At 44.1% G+C, this 23,692-nt stretch overlaps 2 protein-coding genes across 5 annotated transcripts in view; one reads left to right on the top strand and one right to left on the bottom strand.

Annotated features, from left to right (window-relative positions):
• Window positions 1-761: 761 nt before the first annotated feature.
• LOC109875614 (dysbindin) lies at window positions 762-22,814 on the top strand. Of its 3 annotated transcripts, none has more exons than XM_031793500.1 (4): window positions 762-1,105; window positions 18,436-18,669; window positions 19,647-19,781; window positions 19,883-22,814. In XM_031793500.1, the coding sequence occupies exons 1-4, from the start codon at window positions 1,060-1,062 to the stop codon at window positions 20,134-20,136; spliced, it is 669 nt and encodes a 222-aa protein (XP_031649360.1). In that variant the 5' UTR covers window positions 762-1,059; the 3' UTR covers window positions 20,137-22,814. The 3 variants fall into 3 exon arrangements, with proteins under 3 accessions (XP_031649360.1, XP_031649359.1, XP_031649361.1); XM_031793499.1 differs by having other exon boundaries at window positions 19,638-19,781; XM_031793501.1 differs by having other exon boundaries at window positions 768-1,105; window positions 19,638-19,781; window positions 19,980-22,814.
• Window positions 21,035-23,692, bottom strand: part of LOC109875556 (protein Jumonji) — an 81,285-nt gene continuing 78,627 nt past the window's right edge. For both annotated transcript variants that reach the window (XM_020467900.2, XM_020467899.2), the window contains one exon: window positions 21,035-23,211. In XM_020467900.2, the coding sequence (XP_020323489.1) occupies window positions 23,029-23,211 (183 nt within the window). In that variant the 3' untranslated portion in view covers window positions 21,035-23,028. The remainder of the gene's footprint in view (window positions 23,212-23,692) is intronic.

Genomic DNA, 23,692 nt, shown 5'->3' with positions numbered 1-23,692 from the left:
TGATATCTTCACTATTATAGTAACAATATATAGTATATATAGTAACAATATATAGTATATATAGTAACAATAACGAAAAACCCTTGAATGAGTAGGTGTGTCCAAACGTTTGACTGGTTCTGTAAGTCTGAATACCAACTACTGAGAAGTGCGTAGGAAATAAAAGGCGTACATTTCCTAAATCTGAATTGGGCCCTAAGAGAAGAGGGAGGAGAGAAGAAGAGAGAAGAAGAGGGGTTGATTTTTGTTATGATGTTCAGCCTTATTGGATTTGGATTATTGTCCAGACAGATGTAAGTGATAACAACACATCATATCAGAGGTTATCTTACTCCTCCTCTCTCTGTCTTACATGTGCACAAATGCACACACTCACACTTTTTGCCTCTCTTTGCTTCTCCCAGCTCTTATCGGAGCTCTATGACTGTGGCTCTTAGCCATGTGATTGGTACATTCCCAGCTCTTAGCCATGTGATTGGTACATTCCCAGCTCTTAGCCATGTGATTGGTACATTCCCAGCTCTTAGCCATGTGATTGGTACATTCCCAGCTCTTAGCCGTGTGATTGGTACATTCACAGCTCTTAGCTGAGTGACTGGTACATTCCCAGCTCCTAATCATGTGATTGGTCAATCCCCAGCTCTCAGCCATGTGATTGATACAGTCCCAGCTCCTAGCCTTGTGATTGGTCCAACCCCAGCTCCTAGCCATGAGATTGGTCCATCCCCAGCTCCTAGCCGTGCTGAAGCCTCTCTGTCTCCACAGCCAGACCATTCAGCCTGCAGGCAGCAGCTCGACCCTTTCAGACAGCCAGTGTGGGGGAGAACGTTGCTGCCATACTCCTGTGTGTGAGAGTGTGTGTGTATAATACTGTGTATGTGCATGACTGTGTGTGTGAGATAGTGGTTTAAGCAGCCTCTTAGGATGAGCGCAGAGGGAGACAGACGGTGCTGTGATTGAGAGTTGGTAACATCGCCTCTCTTTGCCGCCTCACCCTGTCCACAGCCCATCCTGCCCTCCTCTCCCTTTCCTCTGGCTCTGATCTACAACACCGCTGGGATGTCTTCTTCTCCAGGATCCATGGACGGCAGCCAGAGGAATAGCTGTAGGTACCCACCATAGATATACGTACAGTATATATGCATATAATACAGCTCTAGAATTATATTTCTATGGTACTGACACCCGCTTGTACTGGTTATTTCTTTATTGTTTTCTGTTTGTGTCATAATGTCTACATGCTAATGTATGGTGGAATCGCAGATCCATGTATGATTATTAGATAGTTGTAATATCTGTAGATATGCTTCTTCTTTTTCCTGGTAGCCTTTTTTTTATCTGGTTTTCTTTTCAATTGTTTTTATCTGAATTTGATAATGGTCACAGTTGTCACAAAAATGTAGTAATTTTTTGGTGGCAGTAGAAGAATCTTTAAACGGGTTGGATTTAGATTCAAACGTATGGATTTAGTTTCAAGCGTGCACGGAATTCATATCAACAGTATTTGATGTCAAACATTTGGAGTGAAGAGGATAAGATGCAAGCCTTCAACCACAACTGAACACACAGTAATACTAAGATACGTATGTTATTAATGAATAACAAAACGTCTGGGATGGAAAATATTGGTGCTGTAACTACCAGAGATTAATGGGTGATGTGACTTATTGTGACAGCTCAGTGTGGGCGTGCACGCACACACACACACACAAACACACACACACACACACACACACACACACACACACACACACACACACACACACACACACACACACACACACACACACACACACACACACACACACACAGAGAGAATGAAAGCTTTTTATTGCTTTCATTATTATTGAACCCCCCACATCCCTTCTCCTTCTGCCCTTCCATCTATCCATCTATCCATCCATCCCCCCTCCACTGCTCCCTATCTCCTTCCATACATCCACCCCCCTCCTCCACCACTCCCTCCTCCCTATCCCCTTCCATCCACCCATCCATCCCCCTCCTCCACCACTCCCTCCTCCACCTCTCCACCACCATGTTCAACTCCCTCCTCCCTATCCCCTTCCATCCACCCATCCATCCCCCTCCTCCACCACTCCCTCCTCCACCTCTCCACCACCATGTTCAACTCCCTCCTCCCTATCCCCTTCCATCCATCCATCCATCCCCTTTGTATGTCTCAGAACATTCATGTTCCATGGTCTGTTAACACAGCCACACATTTTGAATGCAGAATATTGGATGGTTTCGATGGAATGGTTTGACAGTGTTTAAGAAAGAGATGTGACAGGACAAGAAAGAGATGGGACAGGACAGAGCTAAGAAAGGACAGGACAGGAAAAAGATGGGACAGGACAGGAAAAAGATGGGACAGGACAGAGATAGGACAGGTCAGTATAGAACAGGACAGGAAGAAAGGACAGGACATTGAACATTGGTCTCTGTAATCTATTGAAAAGCTTCACAATAACAGTGCTGTAGAGGAGAGGGAATATTAGCTGGTGGCTCTGAATAGCCCTTTATGATGAAAGCCAGAGGGAACCAACAACATTAGCAAAGCCAAAGAGAGAAAATGAAAGAAGAAGCAACTGTATATTGAAGGAATTAAAGGTTGCCCCCAAAGCATTGTTTACGGTGTGGTTGTGTGTGCATGTGGCATGTGCGCTTGTGTGTATGTGTGTGGTTTGGTTTTTACTATCCTTGTTGGTATCAGAAGTCCTCACAAGGCTAATAAAACGAGGAAATGTTATGTAATGAGTTACTGCAGTCTGGAGTATTTTAGCCTATTTGACAGATGTTGGCACACCTGACGAATGGCATGATGTCTACACTGGGTTGGCACGATGTCTACACTGGGTTGGCACGATGTCTACACTGGGTTGGCACGATGTCTACACTGGGTTGGCACGATGTCTACACTGGGTTGGCACGATGTCTACACTGGGTTGGCACGATGTCTACACTGGGTTGGCACGATGTCTACACTGGGTTAGGGTTAGAGATGTATACTGTACACTGGGTTAGTCTTGGTTAACCCAGAAATAAAGTCCCACGTAATTGGCCAGCTGCTTGATTAAGTTCTGGGTCCATACGTGTGAAGAGAAGAGATGAAAAGATGCTAGAACGAGGAGCAGAACTGTAGCTCCACCCTCTCTCTTTGCAAGTTAATGTCCCCTCCCCTTACGAAATTCGAAAGATACCAACACCTGCAAAATCGTGATTTTTGCAAATAACCAGTGACAACCAAAATAAGAAGAGAAAAAACTATTGCTTCTCGTTATCCCACGCATCCCATTCCTTCCCGATAGATTCTATGGTACCAGTTATGCATACATACAGTTAGGATGGAGTCATTAAAACTAATTTTTCAACCACTCCACAAATTTCTTGTTAACAAACTATAGTATTGGCAAGTCGGTTAGGACATCTACGTTGTGCATGACACGAGTAATCTTTCCAACAATTGTTTCTGGACAGATTATTTCACTTATCATTCACTGTATCACAATTCCAGTGGGTCAGAAGTTTGCATACACTAAGTTGACTGTGCCTTTAAACAGCTTGGAAAATTCCAGAAAATGATGTCATGGCTTTAGAAGCTTCTGATAGGATAATTGATATAATTTGAGTCAACTGGAAGTGTACCTGTGGATGTATTTCAAGGCCTACCTTCAAACTCAGTGCCTCTTTGCCTGACATCATGGGAAAATCAAAAGAAATCAGCCAAGACCTCGAAAAAATAATTGTAGACCTCCACAAGTCTGGTTCATCCTTCGGAGCAATTTCCAAATGCCTGAAGGTACCACGTTCATCTGTACACAAGTATAAACACCATGGGACCACGCAGCCGCCATAACACTCAGGAAGGAGACGCGTTCTGTCTCCTAGAGATGAACGTACTTTGGTGCGAAAAGTTAAAATCAATCCCAGAACAACAGCAAAGGCCCTTGTGAAGATGCTGGAGGAAACAGGTACAAAACTATCTATATCCACAGTAAAACAAGTCCTATATCGACATAACCTGAAAGGCCGCTCAGCAAGGAAGAAGACACTGCTCCAAAACTGCCATAAAAAAGCCAGACTACGGTTTGCAACTGCACATGGGGACAAAGATCGTACTTTTTGGAGAAATGTCCTCTGGTCTGATGAAACAAAAATAGAACTGTTTGACCATAATGACCATCGTTAAGTTTGGAGGAAAAAGGTGGAGGCTTGCAAGCTAAAGAACACCATCCCAACCGTGAAGCACAGTTGGGATGGGGGTGCTTTGCTGCAGGAGGTACTGATGCACTTCACAAAATAGATGGCATCACGAGGAAGGACAATTATGTGGATATATTGAAGCAACATCTCAAGACATCAGTCAGGAAGTTAAAGCTTGGTCGCAAATGGGTCTTCCAAATGGACAATGACCCCAAGCATTCTCCCAAAGTTCTGGCAAAATGCTTAAGAACAACAATGTCAAGGTATTGGAGTGGCCATCACAAAGCCCTGACCTCAATCCCATAGAAAATCTGTGGGCAGAACTAACAAGGCGTGTGTGAGCAAGGAGGCCTACAAACCTGACTCAGTTACACCATCTCTGTTAGAAGGAATGGGCCAAAATTCACCAAACTTATCGTGGGAAGCTTGTGGAAGGCTACCCGAAATATTTGACCCAAGTTAAACAATTTTTAAAGGCAATGCTACCAAATACTAATTGAGTGTATGTAAACTTCTGACCCACTGGGAATGTGATGAAATAAATAAAAGATGAAATAAATCATTCCCTCTACTATTATTCCACATTCTTAAAATAAAGTGGTGATCCTAACTGACCGAAGACAGGGAATTTTTACTCTGATTAAATGTCAGGAATTGTGAAAAACTGAGTTTAAATGTATTTGGCTCAGGTGTTTGTAAACTTCCGACTTCAACTGTACATCTGTACACGAGAGATGAACACTGGGATAAGATTATCTATCATTGATAATCTTCTAAAAGACTGTTGTAGAACCATATTGCCTATTGCTTCGACAGGGCTCTCCAGAGATAACTTGTGTGTGCACTGCCACATGGGTCTCCCGGTCACAGCCGGCAGTGACACAGCCCAGGATCGAACCCAGGTCTGTAGTGACACCTCAAGAACTGTGATGCAGTGCATTAGGCCGCTGCGCCACTAGGGAGGCCCTAAACCAATCAGTTTAGCTTCGGAAAAGATCTGATGTAAAATGTTCTTAGTGGACAAAAATATCAGAATTGGGCTGCCTGTGTAAACGCAGCCAGATAGGTATTGGGTCAGTAAGGAAGGATCAAACCAAATCAAATTTGTCACATGCTTCATAAACAACAGGTATAAACTAACAGTGAAATGCTTACATAGGAGAAGGTGACACATTGGAATGTGTTGCAGTGCAAGGAGTTTTAACAGACTAAGAAGTTGGAAACAGTGGAATATTACCAGTGCTATACTGTGTGGTACTACTTTGTACTGGTTGCTTGGTTACTTGCTGATTTGGCAGTGATGTTCCCTACTCATGGTTCTCTCTCCCACTCAGGGTTAGTGCTGATTGTCCATCGGGCTTGAGAATGCTGCAAGAAGGAGGAGGAGAAGAAGGAGGAGGAAGAGGTCCATCTTGCACAATCTATTCATTGTCCATAAATGTGTTTAAAATAGGAGATACTATGAGATAAACCATCACTGGAGGCTATGACAATATATGTGTTGGTCACAGAAATAAGAAATAAGCCACCATTGGTTTACAGTTGCCTCATTGGTTTAAATTAGTTTGCTGACATAGAACACTGACAAGTCCAGCAATGAAGTGAGTAAGCGGTTGAAAATGAACATTAGATAGTTTAATGGCAGTGAATGCTTCGTGCTCTAATAGATATAGTGTGGGTAGATATAATGCTTATTGCTCTAATAGATATAGTGTGGGTAGATATAATGCTTATTGCTCTAATAGATATAGTTCTTGGCAGATGTAATGCTTATTGCTCTAATAGATATAGGTCTTGGTAGATATAATGGTTAGTGCTCTAATATACTGTATATAGTATTTGGTAGACATAATGCTTGTTGCTCTAATAGATATAGTTCTTGGTAGATATAATGCTTGTTGCTCTAATAGATATAGTTATTGGTAGATATAATGCTTATTGCTCTAATAGACATAGTTCTTGGTAGATATAATGGTTAGTGCTCTAATAGATATGGTATTTGGTAGATATACAGTGAGGGAAAAAAGTATTTGATCCCCTGCTGATTTTGTGTGTTTGCCCACTGATAAAGAAATGATCCGTCTATCATTTTAATGGTAGGTTTATTTGAACAGTGAGAGACAGAATAACAACAATAACATCAAAAATGTTATAAATTGATTTGCATATTAATGAGGGAAATAAGTATTTGACCCCTCTGCAAAACATGACTTAGTCCTTGGTGGCAAAACCCTTGTTGGCAATCACAGAGGTCAGACGCTTCTTGTAGTTGGCCACCAGGTTTGCACACATCTCAGGAGGGATTTTGTCCCACTCCTCTTTGCAGATCTTCTCCAAGTCATTAAGGTTTCGAGGCTGACGTTTGGCAACTCGAACCTTCAGCTCCCTCCACAGATGTTCTATGGGATTAAGGTCTGGAGACTGGCTAGGCCACTCCAGGAGCTTAATGTCCCTCTTCTTGAGCCACTCCTTTGTTGCCTTGGACATGTGTTTTGAGTCATTGTCATACTGGAATACCCATACACGACCCATTTTCAATGCCCTGGCTGAGGGAAGGAGGTTCTCACCCAAGATCTGACGGTACATGGCCCTGTCCATCGTCCCTTTGATGCAGTGAAGTTGTCCTGTCCCCTTAGCAGAAAAACACCCCCAAAGCATAATGTTTCCACCTCCATGTTTGACGGTGGGGATTGTGTTTTCGGAGTCATAGGCAGCATTCCTCCTCCTCCAAACACTGCGAGTTGATGCCAAAGAGCGCCATTTTGGTCTCATCTGACCACAACACTTTCACCCAGTTGTCCTCTGAATCATTCAGATGTTCATTGGCAAACTTCAGACGGGCATGTATATGTGCTTTCTTGAGCAGGGGGTCCTTGCGTGCGCTGCAGGATTTCAGTCCTTCACGGCGTAGTGTGTTACCAATTGTTTTCTTGGTGACTATGGTCCCAGCTGCCTTGAGATCATTGACAAGATCCTCCCGTGTAGTTCTGGGCTGATTCCTCACCGTTCTCATGATCATTGTAACTCCACGAGGTGAGATCTTGCATGGAGCCCCAGGCCGAGGGAGATTGACAGTTCTTTTGTGTTTCTTCCATTTGCAAATAATCGCACCAACTGTTGTCACCTCACCAAGCTGCTTGGCGATGGACTTGTAGGCCATTCCAGCCTTGTGTAGGTCTACAATCTTGTCCCTGACATCCTTGGAGAGCTCTTTGGTCTTGGCCATGGTGGAGAGTTTGGATTCTGATTGATTGCTTCTGTGGACAGGTGTCTTTTATACAGGTAACAATCTGAGATTAGGAGCAATCCCTTTAAGAGGGTGCTCCTAATCTCAGCTCGTTACCTGTATAAAAGACACCTGGGAGCCAGAAATCTTTCTGATTGAGAGGGGGTCAAATACTTATTTCCCTCATTAAAATGCAAATCAATTTATAACATTTTTGACATGCGTTTTTCTGGATTATTTTGTTGTTGTTCTGTCTCTCACTGTTCAAATAAACCTACCATTAAAATTATAGACTGATCATTTCTTTGTCAGTGGGAAAACGTACAAAATCAGCAGGGGATCAAATACTTTTTTCCCTCACTGTAATGCTTATTGCTCTAATAGACATAGTTATTGGTAGATATAATGCTTGTTGCTTTAATAGATATAGTTCTTGGTAGATATAACGGTTAGTGCTCTAATATATATAGTGTTTGGTAGATATAATGCTTAGTGCTCTAATAGAGTGTTGTTAATTTTACTCTGCCAGCTCTCTCTCTCTAGGATGTTGAGTGGGCCTGACAGCAGTAGAGTGACTCAGTTTGCCCCCAGGTTCCCACTCCTACGCTTTTCTTGTCTGCACAAACCAAAGTAGAATGCAGATAGCCTGGGCACTGTGTTCCCGTGAGTACTGTAGTGGAAACTCCTCTGTGTGTGTGTGTGTGTGTGTGTGTGTGTGTGTGTGTGTGTGTGTGTGTGTGTGTGTGTGTGTGTGTGTGTGTGTGTGTGTGTGTGTGTGTGTGTGTGTGTGTGTGTGTGTGTGTGTTTGCTTTGCCATAATCATTATAGCACATGTACGCTGGATGCAAATGAAGCTATTAAACAAAGCAAACAAAGACAGAGTGGTCTTGTCGTTCTGGCGCCCCCCTCACAGTCATTAATCAGTTCACTTTGTCATGAGCAGCTCACCATCAGTTCACTTTGTCATGAGGCGCTCGATACATAAATGTATTAATCCTGTGTGCCAGACAAGCACAGATGAGCATGATGCTATCCCTAATCTTAACCCTAGCTTCATATCCACATCACAGTTTAACCCTAGCTTCAATCCTAACCCTAACCTTTAGCCTAATCCTAACCCTAGCTTCATGTCCACATCCCGGTCCAACCCTAACCCTTGTCTCAACCACACCCCTAACACTAGCTTCATGTACACATCCCGGTCCAACCCTAACCCTTGTCTCAACCACACCCCTAACACTAGCTTCATGTACACATCCCGGTTCAACCCTAACCCTTGTCTCAACCACAACTCTAACCCTACAGTAGCTTCATGCCCACATCCCAGTTTAACCCAAGCCTCAACCATGACCCTAACCTTAACCCAAGCTTTATGTCCACATCCCAGTTCAACTCCAGCCTCAATCACTAACCCTAACCCATACGAACTCACCACTACTGCTTACTGATCCTTTACTTCTAACTCTCCACTATTGCTTACTGATCCTTTACTTCTAACTCTCCACTACTGCTTACTGATCCTTTACTTCTAACTCTCCACTACTGCTTACTGATCCTTTACTTCTAACTCTCCACTATTGCTTACTGATCCTTTACTTCTAACTCTCCACTATTGCTTACTGATCCTTTACTTCTAACTCTCCACTACTGCTTACTGATCCTTTACTTCTAACTCTCCACTACTGCATACTGATCCTTTACTTCTAACTCTCCACTACTGCTTACTGATCCTTTACTTCTAACTCTCCACTAATACTTACTGATCCTTTACTTCTAAGTCGCCACTATTAACAGCGTAAGTTATTTTCATGTTGGCTACTGCCTTGCTTTAAATCTGAACACTAGTGAGAAAGATATCTGCAATCTAAAAGTAACATTGCATAAATGCACTGCTACAACTGTCAAGAATGTGAGGTTCATCAGGCCACTGGTACATCTTCTTTTTAACCATGCATAACAAATTAATTTCAGAGTAGACAATCCTTCCTTTGAGTTTATAAGAACCAAATCATATGAATTATTTATATGCATTTTTAAAAATCTAATAATAGACAATAATTTGAGCTGATGCGTTTCAGAAGAATAAGGGAGGGAAATTGACAGCATTGTTCTGTATTGTGTGTAATGTGTCCTTCGTGAATGGTGTTTATTGCTAATCTGTTGTCTCTGTGGTGGGATGTGCTTGCATTAGCCTACTTTCCAGTATTGGGCTGGACGAGACAGCTCGATTGTGTAGTCTGGCAACACTCTAAATGGAGACCTGCAATCAGATAATGATGTCCAGTTTCATAGAGGCCCAGCCAAAACCCTCTCACAGAATACTAATATAATTTTACTGCTTATACAGTGCCTTCGGAAAGTATTCAGACCCATTGAGTTTTTCATATTTTTTACATTACAGCCTTATTCTAAAATTGATTACATTATTGTTTTCCCTCAATCTACACACAAAACCCCATCATGACCAAGCGAAAACAGGTTTTTAGAAAGAAAAAAAATTTAAACGTTAAAAAAAACATATTTACATAAGTAATTCAGACCGTTTGCTGTGAGACTTGAAATTAAGATCAGGTGCATCCTGTTTCCGTTGATCATCCTTGTTTCTACAACTTGATTGGAGTCCACTGGTGGTAAATTTAATTGATTGGACATGATTTGGAAAAGCACAAACCTGTTTATATAAGTTCCCACAGTTGACAGTGCATGTCAGAGCAAAAACCAAGCCATGAGGTCAAAGGAATTGTCTGCAGAGCTCTGAGACCAGATTGTTTTGAGATACAGATCTGGGGAAGGGTACTCAAAAATGTCTGCCGCATTGAAGGTCCCCAAGAACACAGTGGCCTCTATCATTCTTAAATTAAAGAAGTTTGGAACCACCAAGACTCTTCCTAGAGCTACCCTCCTGGCCAAACTGAGCAATTGGGGAGAAGGGCCTTGGTCAGGGAGGTGACCAAGAACCCGATGGTCACTCTGACAGAGCTCCAGAGTCCCTTTGTGGAGATGGAAGAACCCAGAAGTACAAATATCTCTGCAGCACTCCACCAATCAGGCCTTTATGGTAGAGTGGCTAGACGGAAGCCACTCCTCAGTAAAAGGCACATGACAGCCCGCTTGGAGTTTTCCAAAAGGCACCTAAAGACTCTCAGACCATGAGAAACAAAATTCTCTGGTCTGATGAAACCAAAATTTAACTCCTTGGCCTGAATGCCAAGCGTCACATCTGGAGGAAACCTGGCACCATCCCTACTGTGAAGCATGGTGGTGGCAGCATCATGCTGTGGGATGTTTTTCAGTGGCAGGGACTGGGAGACTAGTCAGGATCAAGGGAAAGATAAAGGACGCAAAGAACAATGAGATCCTAGATGAAATTCTGCTCCAGAGCGCTCAGGACCTTAGACTGGGACGAAGGTTCACCTTCCAGCAGGACAGCGACCCTAAGCACACAGCCAAGACTACACAGGAGTGGCTTCGGGACAAGTCTCTGACTGTCTTTGAGTGGCCCAGCCAGAGTCCGGACATGAACCTGATCGTACATCTCTGGAGAGACCTGAAAATAGCTGTGCTGCGATGCTCTCCAACCAACCTGACAGAGCTTCAGAGGATCTGCAGAGAAGATTGGGAGAAGCTACCCAAATATAGGTGTGCCAAGCTCGTAGCGTCACACCTAAGACTTGAGGCTGTAATCTCTGCCAAAGGTGCCTCAGCAAAGTACTGAGTAAAAGGTCTCAATACTTATGTAAATGTCATATTTCCGTTGTTTTTATTTTTTTTTATACATTTGCAAACCTTTCTAAAAACCTGTTTTCTTCTGTGTCATTATGGGGCATTGTGTGTAGATTGATGAGGGAAAAAAACAATTAAATCAATTTTAGAATGAACAAAATGTGTAAAAATTCAAGGGGTCTGAATACTTTCCGAATGCACTGTGTGCTTTATAAGTGAACCTTGGTCATCCATTCTGATTACAACCCATTAAGAGTTGTTATGTAGTAATTTTTAATTTTTTTATTTCACCTTTATTTAACCAGGTAGGCTAGTTGAGAACAAGTTCTCATTTGCAACTGCGACCTGGCCAAGATAAAGCATAGCAGTGTGAGCATACAACAAAGAGTTACACATGGAGTAAACAATTAACAAGTCAATAACACAGTAGAAAACAAAGGGGGGGGGTCTATATACAATGTGTGAAAAAGGCATGAGGAGGTAGGCAAATAATTACAATTTTGCAGATTAACACTGGAGTGATAAATGATCAGATGGTCATGTACAGGTAGAGATATTGGTGTGCAGAAGAGCAGAAAAGTAAATAAATAAAAACAGTATGGGGATGAGGTAGGTGAAAAGGGTGGGCTATTTACCAATAGACTATGTACAGCTGCAGCGATCGGTTAGCTGCTCAGATAGCTGATGTTTGAAGTTGGTGAGGGAGATAAAAGTCTCCAACTTCAGTGATTTTTGCAATTCGTTCCAGTCACAGGCAGCAGAGTACTTGAACGAAAGGCGGCCAAATGAGGTGTTGGCTTTAGGGATGATCAGTGAGATACACCTGCTGGAGCGCGTGCTACGGATGGGTGTTGCCATCGTGACCAGTGAGCTGAGATAAGGCGGAGCTTTACCTAGCATGGACTTGTAGATGACCTGGAGCCAGTGGGTCTGGCAACGAATATGTAGCGAGGGCCAGCCGACTAGAGCATACAAGTCGCAGTGGTGGGTGGTATAAGGTGCTTTAGTGACAAAACAGATGGCACTGTGATAGACTGCATCCAGTTTGCTGAGTAGAGTGTTGGAAGCCATTTTGTATATGACATCGCCGAAGTCGAGGATCGGTAGGATAGTCAGTTTTACTAGGGTAAGCTTGGCGGCGTGAGTGAAGGAGGCTTTGTTGCGGAATAGAAAGCCGACTCTTGATTTGATTTTCGATTGGAGATGTTTGATATGAGTCTGGAAGGAGAGTTTGCAGTCTAGCCAGACACCTAGGTACTTATAGACGTCCACATATTCTAGGTCGGAACCATCCAGGGTGGTGATGCTAGTCGGGCATGCAGGTGCAGGCAGCGACCGGTTGAAAAGCATGCATTTGGTTTTACTAGCGTTTAAGAGCAGTTGGAGGCTACGGAAGGAGTGTTGTATGGCATTGAAGCTTGTTTGGAGGTTAGATAGCACAGTGTCCAAAGACGGGCCGAAAGTATATAGAATGGTGTCGTCTGCGTAGAGGTGGATCAGGGAATCGCCCGCAGCAAGAGCAACATCATTGATATACACAGAGAAAAGAGTCGGCCCGAGAATTGAACCCTGTGGCACCCCCATAGAGACTGCCAGAGGACCGGACAGCATGCCCTCCGATTTGACACACTGAACTCTGTCTGCAAAGTAATTGGTGAACCAGGCAAGGCAGTCATCCGAAAAACCGAGGCTACTGAGTCTGCCGATAAGAATATGGTGATTGACAGAGTCGAAAGCCTTGGCAAGGTCGATGAAGACGGCTGCACAGTACTGTCTTTTATCGATGGCGGTTATGATATCGTTTAGTACCTTGAGTGTGGCTGAGGTGCACCCGTGACCGGCTCGGAAACCAGATTGCACAGCGGAGAAGGTACGGTGGGATTCGAGATGGTCAGTGACCTGTTTGTTGACTTGGCTTTCGAAGACCTTAGATAGGCAGGGCAGGATGGATATAGGTCTGTAACAGTTTGGGTCCAGGGTGTCTCCCCCTTTGAAGAGGGGGATGACTGCGGCAGCTTTCCAATCCTTGGGGATCTCAGACGAGATGAAAGAGAGGTTGAACAGGCTGGTAATAGGGGTTGTGACAATGGTGGCAGATAGTTTCAGAAATAGAGGGTCCAGATTGTCAAGCCCAGCTGATTTGTACGGGTCCAGGTTTTGCAGCTCTTTCAGAACATCTGCTATCTGGAATTGGGTAAAGGAGAACCTGGAGAGGCTTGGGCGAGGAGCTGCTTGGGCGAGGAGCTGCGGGGGGGGCGGAGCTGTTGGCCGAGGTTGAAGTAGCCAGGCGGAAGGCATGGCCAGCCGTTGAGAAATGCTTATTGAAGTTTTCGATAATCATGGATTTATCAGTGGTGACCGTGTTACCTAGCCTCAGTGCAGTGGGCAGCTGGGAGGAGGTGCTCTTGTTCTCCATGGACTTCACAGTGTCCCAGAACTTTTTGGAGTTGGAGCTACAGGATGCACACTTCTGCCTGAAGAAGCTGGCCTTAGCTTTCCTGACTGACTGCGTGTATTGGTTCCGGACTTCCCTGAACAGTTGCATATCACGGGGACTATTCGATGCTATTGCAGTCCGCCACAGGATGTTTTTGTGCTGGTCGAGGGCAGTCAGGTCTGGGGTGAACCAAGGGCTGTATCTGTTCTTAGTTCTGCATTTTTTTAACGGAGCATGCTTATCTAAAATGGTGAGGAAGTTACTTTTAAAGAATGACCAGGCATCCTCAACTGACGGGATGAGGTCGATGTCCTTCCAGGATACCCGGGCCAGGTCGATTAGAAAGGCCTGCTCACAGAAGTGTTTTAGGGAGCGTTTGACAGTGATGAGGGGTGGTCGTTTGACTGCGGCTCCGTAGCGGATACAGGCAATGAGGCAGTGATCGCTGAGATCCTGGTTGAAGACAGCGGAGGTGTATTTGGAGGGCCAGTTGGTCAGGATGACGTCTATGAGGGTGCCCTTGTTTACAGAGTTAGGGTTGTACCTGGTGGGTTCCTTGATGATTTGTGTGAGATTGAGGGCATCTAGCTTAGATTGTAGGACTGGCGGGGTGTTAAGCATATCCCAGTTTAGGTCACCCAACAGAACAAACTCTGAAGCTAGATGGGGGGCGATCAATTCACAAATGGTGTCCAGGGCACAGCTGGGAGCTGAGGGGGGTCGGTAGCAGGCGGCAACCGCGAGAGACTTATTTCTGGAGAGAGTAATTTTCAAAATTAGTAGTTCGAACTGTTTGGGTATGGACCTGGAAAGTATGACATTACTTTGCAGGCTATCTCTGCAGTAAACTGCAACTCCTCCCCCTTTAGCAGTTCTATCTTGACGGAAGATGTTATAGTTGGGTATGGAGATCTCTGAATTTTTGGTGGCCTTCCTGAGCCAGGATTCAGACACAGCAAGGACATCAGGGTTAGCAGAGTGTGCTAAAGCAGTGAGTAAGACAAACTTAGGGAGGAGGCTTCTGATGTTGACATGCATGAAACCAAGGCTTTTTCGATCACAGAAGTCAACAAATGAGGGTGCCTGGGGACATGCAGGCCTGGGTTTACCTCCACATCACCCGCGGAACAGAGAAGGAGTAGTATGAGGGTGCGGCTAAAGGCTATCAAAACTGGTCGCCTAGAGCGTTGGGGACAGAGAACAAGAGGAGCAGGTTTCTGGGCATGGTAGAATATATTCAGGGCATAATGCGCAGACAGGGGTATGGTGGGGTGCGGGTACAGCGGAGGTAAGCCCAGGCACTGGGTGATGATGAGAGAGGTTGTATCTCTGGACATGCTGGTAGTAATGGGTGAGGTCACCGCATGTGTGGGAGGTGGGACAAAGGAGTTATCAGTGGTATGAAGAGTGGAACTAGGGGCTCCATTGTGAACTAAAACAATGATAACTAACCTGAACAACAGTATACAAGGCATATTGACATTTGAGAGAGACATACAGCGAGGCATACAGTAATCACAGGTGTTGAATTGGGAAAGCTAGCTAAAACAGTAGGTGAGACAACAGCTAATCAGCTAGCACAACAACAGCAGGTAAAATGGCGTAGACTAGGCAACGGGGCCAACAGATAAAACAAACAAGCAGAATGGAGTACCGTGATTAATGGACAGCCAGCGTGCATCAGCTATGTAGCCAAGAGATCAGTGTCCAGGGGGCAGCGGTGGATGGGGCAGGGAAGCTGGACTGGCGAGTGTTATCCAGGTAAAAAAAAACGAACAATGACTAAATAGCTTGTAGCTAGTTAGCTGGTTAGCTTCTGGAGGTTCTTGAGTGTGTTCTAAAAATTAAAAAATTAAAAAGCGATTCCGTATCACATTGGGTGAGGCAGGTTTCCGGAAGGTATAAACAAATTAAAAGTCAAAAGAGATAGAAAGTAAATATGGGTCCGGTGAGCGTTTGGGACGCGGCGATTCAGACGGTTAGCAGGCCTGTGCTAACAAGCTAACAGTTTGTAGGCCCGGGCTAGACAAGGTAGCAGTTAGCGGACCGGAGCTGGACAAGCTAGCAGTTAGCAGGCCGAATTAGCAAGCAGGGAGATAGCGAGGGCTAGAGAGTTAGCCTTTGGGGGACGTCGCGATGGGGTGAGTCTGTTTATTCCTCTTCATGCGGTGACATCGATAGACCGGTCGTGGGCCCGGGTATTGTAGCTCAGGAGTATGCTACGGTGGTAGCGCAGGCCGGGCTAGCTTCAAGCTAAGTGGGTGGAAACGCTAGCCCGGGGTAATCATCCGGGGTTGTGGTTTAGCTAGATAGCTAGTTGTGAAGATCCAGCTAAAAAAATCCAGCTGAAAAATGTTCCGTTTGCGGTGGGAATCCGGGGATGAATCCGGGGATGAAAAATAAATAGGTCCGTTATGCTCTGGTTAGAGTCGCGTTGTTCGAACTGGCGAGAGCTTTCCGAACTACAGGTTAGCTGATGACCGGTTAGCTGAAGACCGCTAGCATAGCTGGTGGTTAGCTGGCTAGCTTCAGTTGAGGGGTTCCGAAGTAAATATAAATACTTTAGGAAAAATAGCTACATTGGGTGAGGCGGGTAGCAGGAGAGTATTTGGAAGCTTAGGTTTAGCAAAAAGTTTTTAAAGGGATAGCTATGTAAAAAACGAAAAATATGTTTAAAAAAAACGGAAAATAAACGAAATATACAGGGACACGACACGACAGGACGACTTACTGCTACGCCATCTTGGAACATTGCACTGTGGTCCACTGTGGTCCTTCAGTGTTTTCCTGCCGCTGTTCGAACGGATAAAACATTTGTGGATCTTTACAAAATGTCTCCTGTTTGTCGTTTCCATCCACGTTGCAATGATTGTTTTGCTAAATGTTTTTGTTGTAGACTTGGCCCAATGGAGACCTGTGCAGTGATGCCATCTCTAGATCCTGCAGTGCAACAAGTCTCCACTGTCAATCAGGACCCAGTGACTGTAGGTTTAGAATCTGTTTGGAAGGCAGTGATACCCACACACCTGTTTATTGGTATGGTTGGAACATGTTTGGATGAAATACTAATGTCTATAAATACAGATTTCTTCATCAGTCAACATACAAATATTTTATTTGATAGCACATACATGAGCAATCAATCAAAAGTATTTATTAAGCCCTTTTTACATCAGCAGATGCCACAAAGTGCTTATACAGAAACCCAGCCTAAAACCCCCAAACAACAAGCAATGCAGATATAGAAGAAAGGACCCTAGAAAAAAACTAAAGAGGAGCCAGGCTCTGAAGGGTGGCCAATCCTGTTCTGGCTGTGCCGGGGGGAGATTATAAGACTACATGGCCATTAAGGCCAGATCGTTCTTCAAGATGTTCAAATGTTCATAGGTAATAATCAGTGGTTGTAGAGGGTGCAAAGGTCACTACCTCAGGAGTAAATATCAGTTGGCTTTTCATAGCCGAGCATTCAGAGGTCGAGACAACAGGTGTGGTGTGGTGTGGTGTAGAGAGAGAGAGAGAGCGAGAGAGAGAAAGAGAGAGAGAGTCAAAAACAGCAGGTCCAGGACATGATTCAATCATCTTGGCACAGTATATATGACTAATTTCATATTTACAACATGTGCAATTTTACTATGTCAAGTCGAGTGGAGACACATTCTACAGGGGCAGAATATCTTTATTTCTCAGGGTTAACAAAGTCAAAGCCAACTAACCACAGTAATGAAAACACACTGGAGTCCCTTAGGAACCCCACTACCTTTAATTCATCCTCAAAAAAAAGCACAACACAAACACACTTATGCACGTACACAGGCACACAAACACACACACAAAAAAAATCGCAGACACTCTGTACACACACACACACACACCAACCACACTCAGCAGCACACCTACAAAGATAAAGAGTGAGTGATGGAGAGAAAGAGGGGACGCTATAGAAAGAAAGGGGGAGAGAGACTGGGGACAGCTGCTGATAATGGGGACGTCAACTGTACCCGCTCTCTTTCTCCCACTCTAGCCGTCCCACTCTCTCTCTCTTTCTCCCACTCTAGCCGTCCCAGTCTCTCTCTTCCTTTCGTGACTTAGATCGTTCTTATATAACGGACTCTCCCCGTCTGAGAGAAACAGTTAGCTGAAGTGACACTGTGTCGTCTGAAATCTCCAGGCTCTGTCATCATCCAGACAGACAGAGATGGTCAGTAGGCTATGTCATCGTCCAGACACAGACAGTCAGTTTCTTTTCAAAGGCCCAAGCTCTAGGGCATCTGATATCACAGCATTTTGTATCAAATGATTTCATGCAACAGAGCTACAAGTGTATATGGGATGCTGTACAGACCTGTAATCCACGCTAGTAACCACCTGTAATCAATGCCGGTAATCATTCATTGTTATTTGAGTTTAGCTGTTAAAAGCCCAGTGCAGGCAAAAACGTGATTTTCTTGTGTTTTATATATATTTTCACACTATGCGGTTGGAATAACACTGTGAAATGGAGAAAATTATGATAATGACCTTTCAATGTATGAACTGTTTGAAAAGACTGCCTGAAATGTTTGCCTGTTTTGATGGGATGGAGTTTTGGCCTGCCTAGTGACTAGACCAATACAGACCAGGTCCAAATATCTCTGCCAATAACAGCTAGTTTTCAGTTTTCCCCTCCCCACTCAGACCACTCCCAGAATGTCCTAGCAAAATTCTTGTTTGAGAAATTGTTCTTTGCTATTTTTGTTTCTTTTGGACAATTTTTATTGAAAAAATAAATAATCACAGAAATGTACTTCATTTTTACCCAGAAATTATGCTATTGAGATTTAAATGAAAATATCTCGGCCCTGTGTAGCGGATAAGGTGCCACCCCAGGTGAACGAGGCGGAGCCTGCCCAGGTTAAGTTAAAGGATGCGGATCCTCCCCAGGTGAAGCCAAAGGAGGTGGAGTCTAGCCAGTTTAAGCTGAAGGAGGTGGAGCCTGCCCTGGTGAATCTGAAGGAGAGGCAGAAGTTCTTTGAAGAGGCATTCCAGCAAGACATGGACCAGTACCAGTCCACCGGCTACCTGCAGATCAGTGAGAGGAGAGGTGAGAGAGTCCCACCTTAACACCTTATCGTCTTCAATGGAAAAGTATGGTCACAGTGACAGATGGTGTGTGTGTACTGGTGCATTTCCAATAAGGATTTTCCCGTGTTTTACCCAAAAGGTTCACACTTTGTTTCGATCTACATGGACCGGAATCTGGTTTACACTGGGCCATGGCCCCGGCAGACCTGCACCTTCTCAAAAAAGATTTGAATTATCAAGACATTGTTGATTTTGCTCATCACAAGTCTTTAGTGTCACACTGTTGATGGGAAAAAACTGGCGACTCACTGGTGTGGGGGTAAGTCTCATTGGAAAAGCACCGGTTGTGTGTGCGTGACTGCGTGGCTGGCTAGTAACAGTTCCCTCTCTCTTTACTCTGCCCCACCCTGCTGTCCTGCCCTGCTCTCCTCGTATCCTTGAGGTATGCCGCCTCAGCTGTCAATCATCCCTCACAGTGCACTGTGTGTTTGTAACGCGTGATAACACCAATGTTACAACAGATACTGTTCCTGCAAGGTGATGAATCCAGGACAATGATTGAACACAGACACAAAACTGGAATAACTTCAGACAGGATAGAACCATACAGACACCGCCTGAAATAATTTACGACAGGATATAACCCTACAGATATCTAGAACAATTTCAGGGTTTTTGGCAAGTCAGTGAGGATGAATTAAAACCATTTTTCAGATGAAGATCAGCTCTTTTAATGGAACATGATTTCTTGAAGGTTGGGTTTGAATAATCTGAAGGTTTGAAGAATAGTCAGTTAGCATGCAAGATTCTTTTGGGGTTCAAATATAAATATTTGCCGAAAGCAGTAAATGATTTTGGCTTTTTATTTGTTTGAGAGTTTTAAAAGAAAAAGGCTTCGAGGCTCTTCCTGGACTCAGCCCCTTGCCGTTGCATTCTTGGTGAATTGCTGTATGCGTTGGTGACTAACACCTGTGTCTTGCTGCTCAGGGCCAATAGGCAGCTTTTCATCCATGGAGGTGAACGTAGACATGCTGGAGCAGATGGACCTGACGGACATGTCCGACCATGAGAGCCTTGACGTCTTCCTCCACTCTGGGGGAGAGGACAACAGCGTTGCCTCGCCCATGCTGGGTATGACACAGACACACAGACACACATGCACAGTAAACAGCAACTTAATACTTCGATTAGTTCTCGGGCACTCCACAAAACGTCCCTGCTCTGTCTCTCAGGTCCAGACGTGGAGTCGTTAACCACAGAGATCACACTGCAGGTTCCCACCCAGGCTGAGCTAAGACACACGCTCTCCTCCCTCTCATCCACTGACAGGCAGGACACCAAGGCCAGGGAGGATGAAGGGGGTAGGGAGGACCACATCCACTGTACTGCCGGGGTGCAATCATACGAAACAGAGGTTCCCCCCAACACAGGCCTAGCAGGGAGGCCACTGCTCCAGCCACCCAGAAACCAGCCACTTAAACACTGAGGACAGCAGCTCACAGGCCACGTAAGGGCCAGGGTAGAAGCGAAGACACTGAATGGCCCAAAACCCTGCGAGGACTGGTTGCGATGCATGGAAGAAGAGATGCATCATTTATGTTCACTGTATTTTAATCCGTTTTGTAAATAACTAATTCCATGTTGAACATTGTGGTTACAGTATTATTCCCCCCACATCTCTTGACTTGGTAATAAACATTTCACCCCCTTGTACTGCCATTTCTCATACTGATCCCTTAGTGCCATTTCAGAATGAAATGAAACTGGAATAGAACGACAATGTTCCATAGTCCCGCTCCACTAGTCTGTTGATTTATAACCCAGCCTGAACCCTTTGAACACAGGGACAGCTGACCGGCGCCACCGCAGACGAGCGCTACGTACATTCACGGTTTCTTTTCTTTACTAGAGGCCATTGCACACACCTGAATATGTTTTCAGAACATGATTATATCATACAGCTGCTTGAAGCACCAGCACTGCCTGCTAATGGCTCACAGGTGTGGGTGATTGGCAGGTTATTGCAGAGTGAGAGGTGGACTAAGTATCCTCTCGGTCTGGTTGGGTCTTACAGTGTTGGTTTGACACCTTTTTGTTATTACACCTTTTAGATATTTCCATTTTTGCAATCACCATTTGAACTTAAATGGGTCTGGTAGGGCTGGCCGTTTAGAGTGTCAGGACAGAACTCGCCCTGGACCCTGGTAAGTACACTGTTTCCTGGGTACATTAAAAGACATCTGTCTGCTTACCCTTGTTTGACACTGAATGCACACACTTGTATCAGGCTTGGATCCCTAGACATGGAGTATACTTATTTGTAGAATGGCTAACTACTTTCGTAACATGACAGCTTCAGAACACCACAACGACAGACACGCAGGTTCAAAAGAAAAGACAGTGAATTGTCTGTACGTTTTTATTAAACCTTTAGTACAAACTGCAAAAGTAAAAAACTGGCAATATAACCAACATGAACTCTTTCCAAGTGGAAGGAAAGATGGAGACGCAGTGCTAATAAATTAACTTGCCAGACCGTGAGCAATAGTTTATACTGTAGAAAAAGAAAATTGCAAAGAAATCTGAATAAAATACATTGTAAGGCCATAAAAACTTAACCACTTTTGTTGAAAACGACCGACTTGGTTTTCATTAAATATTCCTAAAACAGTTCAGTCTTCTGTAAAGGACAACAACCACCAACAAACTGGATAATAGGATCACCTTGTCAGCCACCACTGGCAAGCTCAGTGCAACATGAGGAGCTACTACATTGTTGAATTTTCAGTACATTTTTGTGAACATATGTTCCCTTTTCTTTAAAAAAGTAGAGCTAAAAGAAAAAAAAAAAACGTTAAAAGAAAACTAGGGGGCCATAGCTACTCCATATCTTTGTCTTAGTGATGTAAGCAGCACTTAAAATGTATACACGTAACCAGAGCAACCCTGTAAGCATCAAACTCACACAGATGAAGAAACTGAAACGTAAGGCTTTTCTTCATCAAGCACTTCCTCCCTTGCTTCCTGTAATACCTTTAAAATGGTATCATTTTCCTTCCTTCACCCCAGAAAAGGCTTGAGTATTTAAAGACATTTACAGGATTATGTACAAAAATGTATGTTGTGTTGGACCTTCTGCTAAAATAATTCATAATATATCTGAAAAAAAGGGAAAAACCTCAAATACACACCCCAAAACAAAAAAAACGTGGATTTCCATATTTCACATTTCACACCCTTTGACTAGTGACTCTACTCGCACATTAGAACAAAAACACAATCAAAATAGAAAATAATAAAATTATTAATGTTAACTGATACAGATGAAACAGTAGGACTGGAAGAATGGAATGTTAACATGATTGCACATCGAGAAGAGGAGAGCCGAGAACCCTAACCCTATGGGAGAGGAGAGCCTAGAACCCTAACCCTATGGGAGAGGAGAGCCTAGAGGCTACCGCCCTGTGGGAGAAGGGGCTAGCAGTTAGCCAGCACCCCACCTTTCTTTTGTATTGTTATACAGTAATAATAACCAACAGCACCAAAAACAATGGATCTCTTTGTTGAGTATCAGGCACAGTTTTCACTTGCTAGCGAAGGAGGCCTCCCTCCTACTACAGAGACAGAGACCAGCGGCACCGAGGTCTGCATTTCTGACATACAGCCATGGCACCTTGGTCCGTTTGACATACAGCCACGGCACCCCAGGCTGTGTTTCTGACATACAGCCATGGCACCACTAGTTCCACAAGTAACAAAGAAAAAGGAAACAACGATGACAAAATAAACACAGAAGACTTCCTCAAAATCTAAAAATCAAAGCTAAAATCCCAAATAAAACAAGCCAGCCAAAACACATCTGCCTTTCAAGTTCTACCTGGCGTGGGTTAGGGAGCAACAGGCCCTGAACAACAGGAGCTTCTGCAGGCAGAGGAGAATAAAAAGAACTCATCTTCAAAAACTAAAGATGAGAGAACTTTGGGTTCTACTTGTGTCATTTCAATAAAATGAAAAAAGGAGCACCTTCTCCACTCATCCCTTTGTTCACAGTTGAGTGACAGATGGCGATGGGTCTGACTGCACACATTGGGGGGGGGCAGTGAAAGGGGCACAACATTTACCTGTGAACGTTTCAATTAATGCTAACCCCCCCCCCCCCCCCCCGAAAAAAAATCAGCTGAAAAAACATTTTCCGTGCTAGTGCAAAAAAAGACTGCTTGCTTTCACAAGTTTGCCATACTAAGGGGGTGGGTGGGGTAGTTCGTCATAGTAAGGTTGAGTGGGAGATTTGGGGCATTATATTTTTTCTTTCTTTAAAAAAAGGACGACAGTGATTCTCCAAACTAAGATGGAGGGGCAGTGGGGGGTGTTAACGTCCTCATGTGACCGCTGCAGGAGACAGGTGGGAAGAGGAGAGACGGGACAGGGACACCTCCACGGTCTCTCTCTTCCGGGGTCCGCGTTTAGGTGGTGGTTTGATGGGGCTTGCACCGTTACATTTCTCGGTCGTCTTCCCCAGGGCCTTACCACACACCTGCTTCACCAAGCTGTTGATCTGCTCCTGGGGGGGCAGAGGCACGGGGGGCACAGCCAGAGAATGGAGGAATTAGACAGAACATGTGTGTTATAATGAACACAGTGCATTATAACACATACACTATAAATTAACAAATATCATATTTATCCAAACATTGCACGTTACACCACTCCGCTGTTGAAGGTTCTGATCAATTCTACCCAGATAAGAGCGGGTCATCCCAGCAATGACACAAAAACTGTCCAGTTGTGCTGATGATTATACCATTTTTGCATAAAACATTCACCTGATTGCAAGACCGTTTCCAGAACACATTTATTACATTACCTGGAAACATAAGAAACTTAGGGGAATGTTCTGTGCGGGTTGTTACAGATGTTGTGGACAACATTTTTGTGAATGTTAGGAAGACATTCAAAGGATATTTCATTTAAAACATAAAAAAACATCTTTTTTTCTATCTAAAACATTTAATGTTTTCATCATAATGTTCGATAAAAGCCGA

Source organism: Oncorhynchus kisutch, linkage group LG17 (assembly GCF_002021735.2).
Source record: "Oncorhynchus kisutch isolate 150728-3 linkage group LG17, Okis_V2, whole genome shotgun sequence".
In the NCBI taxonomy this organism is placed as follows: Eukaryota; Metazoa; Chordata; class Actinopteri; order Salmoniformes; family Salmonidae; genus Oncorhynchus; species Oncorhynchus kisutch.
The sequence above is the reverse complement of the archived record's forward strand: the minus strand, read 5'-3'. Positions and strand labels throughout refer to the sequence as shown.

Coding starts and splice junctions, on each gene's coding strand:
- LOC109875614 (XM_031793499.1), top strand. CDS start 1,060: ATGTCTTCTTCTCCAGGATCCATGGACGGCAGCCAGAGGAATAGCT. Junction 1,106..18,435: donor CGGCAGCCAGAGGAATAGCT/GTAGGTACCCAC, acceptor GGCCCTGTGTAG/CGGATAAGGTGCCACCCCAG. Junction 19,782..19,882: donor CGTTGCCTCGCCCATGCTGG/GTATGACACAGA, acceptor TCTGTCTCTCAG/GTCCAGACGTGGAGTCGTTA.